Source organism: Scomber japonicus, chromosome 1, assembly GCF_027409825.1.
Source record: "Scomber japonicus isolate fScoJap1 chromosome 1, fScoJap1.pri, whole genome shotgun sequence".
Lineage (NCBI taxonomy): Eukaryota > Metazoa > Chordata > Actinopteri > Scombriformes > Scombridae > Scomber > Scomber japonicus.
In genome coordinates, this window is record NC_070578.1 from 29,594,271 (window position 1) to 29,607,457 (window position 13,187).

Consider the following 13,187-nt stretch of genomic DNA (forward strand, 5'->3'; position numbering starts at 1 on the left):
AGAGTGATAGTGATTAACCTATTTCTCAAAACGTCCAACTTTTCCTTCAAAGATCAATGTTTCAGTAATTTATTAAACTCTAAATAGGGTCATTCTGCACTTTTCTCTTGTGATACTTAAATATATTCTATATCATGTAAGTTTTCTCTTCTTTATTTCAATTTTTTAATGCATGGTTATTACCTTTAATTGAGTATTTTTACATTTTAGATTGCAGGATTTAAACTTTTTCATTCTTCCACTACTACTTTCAACAATGATGAACTTAAAGACCACAAACTCAGTCAGTTATTTACTGTACCAACTTGCAGCCTTCATTACAGTGTGCGCCTTACCTAAAATAACAAAAGAATACACCATATATAAAAAGTAATAACAGGAGTTATGGAAAGTTTTTACACTGAACCAAAATAAACAAAGAAACAGACCTTGTAAAGAACTCAAGTTTCTCCTTTCATCAGATTCAGGTTTATGTGTTATTACTGTCAGGCTGCCACACATAATCCATCTGATATAATACCTGCTTATTACAACGGTTAGTGGAGGCGAGCAAGTGCTAAAAACCCAAAGATCTGAGCATGAAATAAAAAAAAATACAAGTGCAGCACTAACAGTCAGCTGAGGTAAACAGGGAGAGGCTGACAGCTGTAGGGTGAAAGTGGTGTCATTTCATCCGTCATCTTACTGTCTCTCTATGAACTGCGTACAGCTGGGGGATCCACCCATGTCCTGTACATCTGGGAGCAATCGCACGTGTTCACACAGACACACACACACACACACACACACACACACACACACAGAATCTGAGCCAATGTCCCAACCCCTCATCCGCAGTCTAGCCAGAGATGATCTCAAAACAGACCAAAACTTACAAAAATGTTGCTCTTGCTTTTGCTTTACTGCTCTACTTTTGGAAACACGTTTGCATATCATCACAGCTGTCTCAGTAAACATGCATCTTAATATGGGAGCAGATAGTTTGTTTTGAGTCTCATTAGCAAGCGATTTCATGTCTGCAGAGGTCCAGTTACTTTGGAACACAATAGAAATGTTGGCTTCCTCAAGGACCGGTGAGTTTATGAACAACAACAGCCTCAGTGTGAACAGGAGGGAAGCCCGCCGGGAAGTGGGTCAAAAGAGTTTCCTGGATTAACTCCAAAATGTTTGTACACACACAAAAAAATCTGTCCACCGTTTCTATATCCACCCTTCCTCAGTCTCCCCCTTTTCAGACTGCGCTCACAGCATCTTTACATGCCTTAACATATGTATGATTTTGTGTGCATTCCTCCATGTATACAGTATGCACCATTTGTGTGATTTGTGTGTGTGTGTGTGTGTTCCCATGTGTTATGGGGTCTCATATCTGGGTGGGTCCTTCCCTGTTGACCTGTCAGCAGATTTCTCCATCCTCTCTGGACTAACAACTAGAGCACACACACAAACACACACAGACAAACACACACTTGGTTATCTATCTACTGAGGTTTGTATTGGGCTAAAACAGAGCCTGATAGTGGAGAATCAGAGAGGCTCTCTAAGAGACTAGAGAGCTGACTGACCAATTTCCCTGTCCTGCTCTGGCTGCTGACTTACTGACTCATATGTTGCCACGTCTCAGGCCAGTCTTTCACCATCAGCCCAAATGAATTCAATGGCGTCACACCGAAAGCTCGACTTTATTTGCTTCGTAGCTAAATGAGTCTGCAGCAGGAGCAAATAGCCCTGCGTGCAATCATCAGCAGTGTGGCTGGATCTCACCAATCCCACATGCCAGCCTAAATCACATTTGTAAGCAACAAAGAATACGTTGATGTACCAGGCTGCATTTTCATTGCTGTCAGCTGTGCCTGTTGGTGGGTCCACTAGTCAGCAGATCACCAGTTACTTGGGAAGCATACAGCTGAAAGTCACACAGCTCTGCAGCAGTTGTTCCTTTTTAGGACTTACAGCACCAGGATCTTTTCACATCTAAGAAAACCTCCTGAGTGCAACCATTTCTCCCCCGGTCAGATCACGTGTTCTTGCTAATGTGATAAGATCATTCCATAATACAGCACGGTTGTAAATTGCATTAAAAAGTTTGTGTGTGTGTGTGTGTGTTTTATGTACGTCATGCATGTGCTTGTGTTTGTGTGAGCGCACAATGGCTTTCCCTTGGGTGGTGGTGGTGGAGGTGATGGATATGGGCCAAGGAAATTCCAGTGAAGGTAACTTAACCCAAAACACCACCATATACATCGGCCCACTCTCTCTATCTCTCTTTGTATAACATAATGTTAGATAAATACATTTATTGGCCTGGAAATGTAGATTATTTCATTATCGAGCAACCTGTTGATTTTTTGCTTAAGCAATGAATCATTTAGTCAATAAAGTTCACAGAGTCTAACATGTCATATTCAAATAGCTTGTTTTGTTTAACCAACAGTCCAAAACCCAAGATATTCAATTAGGAATGATACAAAACAGAAAAAACAGCATATCCTCTCCTTTGAGAAGCTGGATCCAGAAGATGTATTGCAATTTTGGTTAATAAATGACTTGAATGACTAATCAATTTTTCAATTTTGAGCACTATATTATAATTAGATCAAGCACAGGCTGGTTCAGGCATAGCCAGATCTTGGATGTCATGGAAACATGAACACTCACGGATACCTTGACTACATTTTTAGTATACTGTGTTGCTGTGTTGTGCTCTCCAAGCAGCTGTTTCCAGACAACAAACAGCCTGTTTCACTCATAGAAAGAGACCCTTACTATTGAGCAAACAAAAAACTACCATTCATAAACCAGCAGACAGTGAGTGTGGCCAGTCTGCATACTTGTCACATTAGATAATAAATCAAAGTTTTAAAACAAGTTGTGGTCCAATATATTTGCTAGTGTACCATGTCTTCATCTGACATCATCACACAAGACACAATGGCAAGAATCTTCTGAGTTTCCTTGTACTTCCCTACCATCACTGAAAAATATGAGTCTATCACATACTGTGTGCTCAGAAGGCTCCCTCATTTGAATTCCTCAACAATCTCACAAACTCTTTGGCCAAGCTTGCACAGGAAGGAGTGGAAACCAAAGTCACAACATCTAGAAGTGTGCTCCAGCAGATAAGGCCTGGCGCTAACCCATCAAGCAACCAGATACTGCCTTATTAGTTGCAGTGTTGAAGAAAACAGTAGAAAACCAAACCAAAGGACAAATTCTGAGCCAGACCTATCTGACAGGCCTCTGAAGCCTAGCCTCGTTAAAAGGGACAGTGCTAATTAGGGGCTCTGTTGCCAATCCAAATATTAGCTTCACAAGGTCACCACTTTGACCTCTACAGGTCATCACTACCACAGACCCCCAGCATATACACACACACGTCTGCATACATGCACGTTACAGTCAAAAACACAGTTCAGTCTGCACTCGGTTTGCGTGTGCTTGTATACTTTGGAGCCTTTGCTCACATGTGCCAGAGAGCAACCACAGGAGGTTGGGAGGTCTTCAGTTAACAAACAGTGCACATTTAGAAAGACATTACATTCCCCAGAGCCTCGTTTCAGAGCAGATGTGGAAAATAATGGTAATTTCTGAGCTCAGGCTTTCATGCAAATGTTCCACAACAAACCACATTCCTGGAGCTGGTGGCATGACTAAGCAGGAATTGTCTTTAGTCACAAAAAACAACCGCCATTCAACAACGAGTCACATTTTCACGAAAGCAGCACCGTGGCTTTGAAAACCACTTCAGCAGTAGTGAATTTAGAGCACAGAGACAGTGTGATGTAAGATGAGTGAGAGAAATGCTGAGTGCTGCAGCGTGGAGCTTATTACCTCTCTCACACTGAGCCCCGGTGAAGCCGTAGGTACACACACATCTGTTGGGAGCCACACACCTTCCTCCGTTAAGACAGCCATTTTCACATACAGCTGGAAAAAAAGAGAGAAAAACAAACAATGACACAATACTAAAATGAGGACACGACAGCAAAGAACAAAAGGGAACTTTTTCACTTTATACACCTTAGGTCTCATTTTTTTTAGTCTGAGACATCATCACTATCAGTTATGTTAACATTGTAGTCACCAAATTAATTGCTCAGATCTGGAAGCACAACAATAGAAGAGGCATACAAATTCATTGTTTAACATAAAGTGAGGTTATATATAAAAAAGAAGTCAGATGAGGCAAGAATGGAGAAAAATCACAGCAGGTAGTTTTTGCTAATTATCTAAACCTAAATGAAGTCATTTAGAGGTATAACCGAAGGTGAGCTCACGTGAAATGTCGTTATAATCCCTCATGAACTACTGAAAGTATGCTGGGTTAAAGTTGAATAACGAAGTTCTATAAACTCTGATACACTTTCCCCCTCCTTTTCTTCTCCCAAATAAGAACTTCCAGTTTCCTAATTTAAAACCATATTGAGATTTTTATTGATGACATTAAAAATCCAACTTTGGAAGACACTCAGTGTCAACAGTATGTAATTTATCTCATTGAATATCAATATGTAATATCTTTTTATAGGTCTAGACGATCATGGGTTAAATGTCACCAGCAACTTGACAAAAACGGCAAGACCATGAACAAGTCAAGGGGCCGTGACTAGCTCTAATATTTTATAATAGAGCAGACTGAATGATGTCAATGTTTTTAGACAACAGAGGCTGAAAAAATGCGGAAACCCTTCTTATTTGTATTGATGGCCAAAAATACAAAAATAAGGCCTAACAAGTCATCCTTTGAGGATGGATTAACTAGAGAAAAGCCTAAAAAAGCAGGAAGAAACGTAAGTTTATAGTATAGCTATGTGTTAAATAAATCTACAAGTGGTCTTGTGGTGTTTGCAGAGTGATCCTTACGTTGACCACAGTGGTTTCCCACGTAGCCTTTCTGACACATGCAGTTGTCCTCAGCACATGTTCCCCCATTCATACAACGAATATTACAGTGCTGGACTGTGGGGAGAACAATACAAACACACACATATACAGACAAACACAGACAGCAATACAGGAGTTAAATTCAGACACCAAACATACACTATACATAAGATTAACAACAAAATGCAGTCCGAACCAAGTTTCTTGAAAGTCATATTGAAATATTATTTCCTAGAAATTTATGGTGTACAAACAGATGAGCACATTGGGTAGAAGCAATGTGAGCTGCAAGAGAGCAACATGGAGGAGATGTTGATTGTGGACCTCTTCCAAAGCACATACACGCACACCCATTCGGCTCACACACACACACACACACACACACACACACACACACACACACACACACACACACACACACACACACACACACACACACACACACAACAACCCACGAGATTGACCGCTATTTTCAAGAATGTGATTGCAACATACTTTATATCATTTGTTGCAACCTTGGGGCAGTTTCAAGGGATGTTTTCAGGAGATTTTTTGGCTTTGTATCTCATATTTTTGTACTATGCTAGTTAGCATTCATTACTCATGATGAGGAGAAGATTAACAGAAATGTTGTTGCATTCGTCTGACCAAAAAAACTGACAATTTCTTTGGCTTTGGTCCTAAAGGAAACCATGTGACAAGATAACATACTTTTTTGTCATCTCTCATCTATCATTGCTTGTCTTTACTGTTACTGTTTGGTCAATGTTTTCTTAAGATTACAGCTCCTTTATTAGAAAAATGCAAAGACAGGGGTGTGGTCTTTGCCATCCCTTCCAAGAAACACAAAGTTTTGACATACAGTCCTATTTAAATAAAGCATATAATTAACATGTTTCTCTATTGGCTGAGTACCAGTTACCCACCCATCTATGAACATTATATACAGTAATAAAACCCATGAAGATGATAATACTGAGTTTCAAAGGAGTTCACTGTGTCATGTTGGGAAAGGGGAGGTGCTGTTAAACGACCTGACTTGGATCCACAGGACGGGGAGATCTGGCCGTTGGGGCAGGTGCACATGTTGGGTCTGGAGCAGAAACCATCTCCACATGAACTCCGGCAGATCGCTGCAAAGAGGAACATGAAACTCCTTCAAACAACATAAAAACGTCCCCTATAAGGTGCAAGATTAAATAACTCCCCCATGCTCACTTGGAGCCAGGATTTGTCTTGATTGTGCGTGAGAGAAAATTCATGTTATGTATCTGCTGTGTGTCAGCCTGTCTGTGGCAGGTTTTGAATATCAGGTTAGAATTTCATATGGTGCAACTTAGGCCGTGATCTAAACCTCATACTGAACTCTCATCTATAATATTTCAAAATCTCAAACAGACCACAGTCCAAATATGGTCAAATCTTGCTTTTAAGCCTCATCATGGTTAAGTTATAGAGGCCCATTGGCAACAGCACCAAGCTATTTTCTTCTCTGAGTTGCCATAAATGTGTACCAGTGTGTGTTTAGTTGGTACTGGCTGTTTTCGCTCAGTTGTTCCCTTTCCCACAGACTGTTGTTGGCATGGGCCCCTGCCCCCAGCTCCCATCAGGTAGAGTCCAGCCACTGACCCCTACTCCCTGAACCCCACTGCTAAACAATGTCATTAGAGCTGCGACAGGCATCTTGCCAGCCAACCAGCTAGACTGCAATCATACAACTCTACGGCCTCTCAGACCTTCCTGTCTACTGAGGGGGAGAGAGAGAGACAAGGTGTACAGGAGAAAGAGAGCAGAAACTAGAAAAAGAAACTGCTGCCAGAACGCCAGTATAAATGAACCAGAGTTGAAGACCAATTTCCACTTAGTTACCATGTTTTCTGTTCACCAACAAAACAAGCCACACTAAACCAAAACTAAACTACAGTGGACAAGTGTGACATAGTGAGTGACAGAACACATATCATTTGAATGATACGATGGAAATATATGGAGATTTTTCTCTAATTAATGAACACAGTTATCCTAGTCCAATGCAAATTGAGTTCCAGTATTTACGTAAACTGACAAAATGTAAGTGTCAAACGTGAATTTGCATGTGGCCAATCAAGAAAATATCTTTTTGTGCCATCTAGTGAGCATCTACTACTTGTTAAGATTTTACATTAGATAATGTTTGCATGTCATATTCATTGTGTATGTAGGCTATAGATTCAGAGGTTTTTGAATTTATTTTCTAATGTCACCATGCCAACTGTAGTAAGATTTTTATCTTTATTGATACCATAAAACATAATCCCCTAATAACTGAAACTGTAATGCAGCTTTGGGCAAGTGACAGTTCAGTTTTACCTGGTTGGACTGTATGCAACAAGAGTTCATTGTCTAAGAAGTACAGTAAGAGTCCCTTGTTGATTTGAACTGTAGATAAAACAAACTCAAGTACCCAAAGATAGAGTTAATAAGGTTGCATATTCACAATAACAGTACATTTAATTTCTGCTAACTTGGATGACTGTAATAAAAACACAGCAGGGTGCCACAAGGGAACCTGAAAACCACTGCTCGTGATGATGAAAAACATAAAGTGCCACCTGACTTGAATAATTGAGTGAAATAATTGAGGTGATACTCACGAACAATACACTGGTTCCCTCCAGTCAGAGTCTTCCAGCCTGGGCAGCAGTAGGCGTTGTTCCTTGAGCCGCACACATTGGGTCTGCGGAGACACGCCATTAGAAAATCAACCATCCATGTGTCATATATTTCAAAGCACTCCTGAGTAAAGTCAAGTCCATTTTATTCACATAGTTCAGCATATACGACTATCCTTAGACTCTTGTTTCCTCTCTACTGGTGGGAGCTTAGTGATTGCTGATCCACATACTGTTGGAGCAATTCTCCTGTTTCTTCATTCTCTCTGCAGACGACCAGAGGCAGCAGGAATAGCAATTTTTGAACATGCGGTTTGGTCCGGTTAAAGAATGAAGATTCCGTCATCACATACTCACCTCCATGTGAGTCAAAACTCCAGTAAAGTTTGTAGGATGAGTAAACAAACAGCTAACAGTCTCTCCATCTTAGCTAACACAAACACATCCAAACAAGCATAATACCCATAACATTTCTAGACACATCTTGTGCATCAACATTCAGCTGTTTAGTAGGAAAATAATACAGTGTAGACCCATATGTTTACTGTATTGACTCATTTACTACAGATATACAGCATTTGTCACCGACCTTCTCTGGCCAAGATTGTTTCTTGTGGAGAATTGTCGGGAATGTTGAGCCATGCAGCACGTTATAGAACAAAATTCTTTTTGAGATTTGACAATAATGAAGCAAATCAACAGAGCATGTAACAGTTTGATTTCTCAACACCTGTATAATGTTGCGCAAGGTGTTCAAAGAGATCTGATGCACCTGTAAAAACATTTCATCTTATATGGAGGTGTCTGCCTGAGCCATCCTGCCACCTACAGGTCTATGTCAGGTCTACATATGTTAAAGTGTAATCATCTACTGGACCTATATTGACCCAGGTGTCAGTGTCTAAACTGCACTGTAACTCCAAACAGATCCATGAGGTGAATAATGAAGCCTGGATGTCTGAAACATTCTTATAGTGGTAAGTCAGCGTGACACAGTATGCAGCCTGTATGCACTTCCTGCCTCTGAACCCAGATGTTCTGATAAATTAACTTAAAGCATGTCAAATAAAAATGCCTGTGGAGAATGCTCATTGAGCTGTCTACTGTGTGACCTTCGTCAGCTGTTTTCTGTCATCACTGGACATACTTTCTATTCTTTTTCTTTTCTTTACTTTCTTGCTTACTTTTCTTCTGTGTCTCTCTTTTTCTCTCCGATTCACACACACACACACACACACACACACACACACACACACACACACACACACACACACACAACCTCTCCAGCAGTGACCCACTGTGTACAGCTGCAGATGTGATTTATCCACAACTGGGGTGTGGTGTTTTTGGCCAGAAAGAGGATTAGGCTGTTAGTCTCTCTCTCTCTCTCTCTCTCTCTCTCTCTCTCTCTCTCTCACACTCTCTCTCTCTCTGTCTCTCTCACTCTCTCTCTCTCTCTGCCACAGCCACACACGACCAATGGCCTCCTTTGTTTGGATGTAATTTATTATTGCAGGCAGCAGGAATGTGATATTCTTGCCAGTATTTAATTACTAAACTTTGCTCCAAACTTCCAATCACAGACAATGTCACTCATGGGTCTCATTCTGCCTTATTAAAGTGTTTTTTCTGACCTTCAATGATCATCAAGGACCAGAAAGTTACACGTGAGATGAAGAGACACCTGCTCAGAGCCAAATAATGAAATCCACACAGCAAGATGCTCATTTAAAATGAAAGGCAGAAAATAATTGGATACTGTAAGAAGAAAATAAATTGTTCCCAAATTGGTCTAATCGTAGAGGGATTATTAGTCACATTACCCTCTGAGGACGTCCGTCCCTCCTCTCCTCTTGGCCCTGCTGGCTCTGGAGTCGGTCTGCTTGGTGACCAGATCGCTGTCCCCGGTGTCCACCACCTCTGCAGCGTCTCCAAGCTCGACGCAGAGCGACAGCAAGGCCACCAGAGCCACGGCCAACTGCAGCAGCCGTCCTTCACACTTACTATCCGGCATATCCACTCTCAAGTGTACAACTCCAGTGCTCGGTAGAATAAAAGTCTCCTTAACTAGTTTCCCAGCCCCGTCGACCTCTGCAGTCTGGAGTCAAAGCTGCAAAACAGAAAAAAAAAAACATGGAAAAGACGCAGAGGAAAGTTCAGGAGATGCTGCGCACAAAAGAAAAACAACTCTGCTGCACTCTGAGAAGCAGCTGGTCTGACATGACTTCAACCATTATTAAATTGGAAAATCATTCAGCTCAGAGTCGCAAAGGCATGCATTGTAAAAATGATAATGTGCCAGATTGCGCACGAGAGTGTCGTTACCTTGTCTCCCGAGCAGGAGATTCGCCTCAGACCCGACAGAGGACTACTTCACTTTTACTTGCAGGTATTGCTGAATAAACGTTTAAAAGAAAACTGCGAAGGAGACGAAAAGTCACTCAAACCTTTCGATAAATTGCTATAAATAGATGCGCATCGTAACTTTTGTAGTCTGCCAGTGCGCATCCAGTTGTGTGTTGATTTTGAACAGATTAGAGGTTAGAGGAGCTGATGCATTCCAGAGGATGAGAATGGTAAAACTCACTGTGTCTCTCCCTCACAGCAGAGCTCTTTCCTCATCCCTGCTCTGCTCAACTTTCCTCAAAACTTTTTTTCCCCTTGCTCTCGCGATACAAAAGCTTCAGAGCAAAAATGCACAAGTTAAGCTCTGGACCTTTGGCTTGGACATCTTACTGATACAGTGACAATTTATTCAGCTCAGACACGCTTGGAAGACTGAAGACAAAGCTCTCAATCTTTTTGATCAGAAATAGTCTAGCCTACTATGACATATTTGAGATTTAATATTTTTATGAAATAATGCACCTGTTCACTCTTTCCTCTAAAATGTGTTTAATCATGCACATTTTTTTAAATAAAAGATTTATAAGCTCAAGCAAATTGATTTTGGTAATGTTTTAAACAATTAACTAATGTACAGCAGTGGTTGATCATTTATAGATCAGTTAAAGGGCTTTAATCAGAATAACTATGAAGTTAACAAGCTGTAAAAAATCTGTGGCTGGTATTTATTCTTTGCATTTGGCAACAGTTATAAATATTGGTAACCTTTAATATACCCTCGTGGGCTTTTCTTACTTTCAAATAATACATCAGTTCTTCCGGATTAGTAAGACATCAATAAAGAGGATTTACAATTACCCATTAAGTTGTGAATGTGAATACAAGTCCAATAAAATTAGTTTTGGTCCACAGCCCTTGTGGCTCTTTTCCAGAGTATTCCAGGTATTCTTCCTGATGAACTACAAAGCTAACAGGACAAAGCAAGGACTTTGCATCCTGCTGGAGGAAGATAAACAACAGAAAAGGGATTTTTTTACCCCCCACAACCTGCTAACCTAAAAGTTAATCCTATTAATGCCTTATAACAGATCTATAAATGATGCCTTATTGAAGAAAGTGGTATTATTTAAATGTACTAGTTAACCTTACTTAAATATGTATATGTTTTATTTATAGCCAGAGTATGATGACAGTTAATGTTCTGTATGCATGATTGTACCAATAAGAGTGTGATTTATCACCACTCAGGGATTCTCAAATATTTTTTTAGTCAAAATAGCAACACACCTTAGTTCAGAAAATTCTGTTTTTTTCCCCAGTGAATACTGTATGGAAACTTTTTTGATGCTCTTCACTCAGTATTGAATTATATCCTGTTAATATTGACACTGCTTGTTTTGAGGAATTTTGTCCAGTGCAGTGATAGTTTTCACACACTGCTTCATGTCTGCAACCACACCCAGCAAATATAGTCAGCCCGGCTCCTCTCTCAAGTATACTATCACTCTAAAACCAACCAACCAACCTCTTGACACTGTATATTCCACTACATTTGTTTTCACTATCACTTTGACTTTTTTCTCTTCATTTCCATCCACTAGATACTTTTCTCTTCTACTTATCTTCCCCCTGTACTTATTCATAGATTATATGTTGATTTTGATTTAGTTTTGATGGAGACAATAGTTACATGAAATATGATCACTTCTGAATGTTTCCAGTGCTACGTTGAGATAAAACACTGAATTTCCTTTTTTGTTGTTGTTCCACTCCATCTCGTCTCGTGCAACTTAAGCTTATTTTCTTTAACCTCTTCCGTACAGAAAATGGTCGTGATCTGTCTAAGCTGATCCAGCAGACATCTCATTTTATGTAGTATTTCATGTGGTCTACAGGATAGTATATATATCATTAACTCAACTTCCACAACTCTTCTTTTCCATCCCCTGACACTCAGGTTGAGGCACGCATCTCTACTAGCCTTGCTGACATCTCCAGTTGGATGTCTGCCCACCACCTCAAACTTAGTCTCAACAATACTGCACTGCTTTTTTCCTCTGGAAAGTCCTGCCCTCTGCAAGGCCTCTCCATCACCGCTGACAAGACCACGTTTACTCCTGAACAGACTGCCAAGAGTCTTTGTCTGCTTCAAGACAACCAACTGTCAGGCAGCACCCAGAGTGCAACTGAAAGTGCAATCCTGCAGGTTTGCTCTCTTTGACCCCCAACCACTCTAACTTTTTCTGATCATCCTTACAGAGCTTCTTTATTTTTTCTTTAGTTATGTCCTGTTTGGGCTTCAGCTATTCCCTCTCAGAAAGCCTCTCAAAGCAGAGCCGCCAACCCACCAAAATATTAGAGGTCACCCCATCTTCAGTTTCAAAGGTTTCTCTGTTTTACTCACTTTGTAAACTCCCCTTCCCTGGCTGTTTGTGGCCTCTTGTCTGCACTTTGTAATGTTGATGATTTCTTATAAGGGTTTAAAGACATTTTCCTCCATCCCCCCAGGTCATGGTCTCTACTAAGTCTAAACTCCACTGGTTACATTGCATTTTTTTATCAGCAGGAGTGGTTTACTTTCTCTTTTGTATATGAATGGACTAACTTCTGCGTGATCTTTTATATGCTGATGACACAGTAGTTTATTAATCTGATCCAAATGTTGGGGCAAGAGGGTGGCGGTTCACCATCAGCTCTGAGTTGGCAAATTGCTCAGTCTTTTGTGGTTTTGGTCAATCAGAATGTGATGGAAACATGTTTTATTGAGATTGATTTCATGGTCCAGAGGCTTGAGACTTTTACTTTCCATTTTTTCCCCTAATGTTTAGTTTGGCCGCCTGATAAAACTGGACTAAATTTTGTAAAGTATAGTAAATTAAAGTACAGTAGATTACCATATTTATTTTAATGTCCTTTGTTGATTGTATGTTGAACATATAGTCAGTTCTATAGGGTCTCCAGGACAGATTTCTTGGCAGAAGTGCTTAAAGATAGAAATCTTTACAAATAGGGTTATATGGGGGTTCACCGAGTGATGGTGACTTGTTTATTCGTCTACAACCCTGTTTTGTCTACCGTGCCCCATCGCTTACTGTTGTAGAAAATGACAATTATTTTGACCATCATCTGTGTTGACTCCATACGATTATGTTACCAAGAAGCTCAATCAAAAGAATATGTGTGTCAAACAAGGTTCATTCAAGATTCATGTCAAACCCTCTCTCTGGATTTATCAATTGCATTATTTTAAAAACCGTCTAATCTAATTATATACTTTGTAACCTTTTACCAAGACAAGACAGGAAA

At 40.2% G+C, this 13,187-nt stretch overlaps 1 protein-coding gene across 1 annotated transcript in view; it reads right to left on the bottom strand.

Annotated features, from left to right (window-relative positions):
• Positions 1-10,147, bottom strand: part of fbn1 (fibrillin 1) — a 60,518-nt gene extending 50,371 nt beyond the window's left edge. The window contains exons 1-6 of the mRNA XM_053323294.1: positions 9,861-10,147; positions 9,359-9,645; positions 7,518-7,600; positions 5,919-6,017; positions 4,864-4,959; positions 3,832-3,927 (exon numbers count right to left, since the gene is read on the bottom strand). Coding sequence (XP_053179269.1) covers positions 3,832-3,927; positions 4,864-4,959; positions 5,919-6,017; positions 7,518-7,600; positions 9,359-9,549 — 565 coding nt within the window. The 5' untranslated portion in view covers positions 9,550-9,645; positions 9,861-10,147. The remainder of the gene's footprint in view (positions 1-3,831; positions 3,928-4,863; positions 4,960-5,918; positions 6,018-7,517; positions 7,601-9,358; positions 9,646-9,860) is intronic.
• Positions 10,148-13,187: the final 3,040 nt, after the last annotated feature.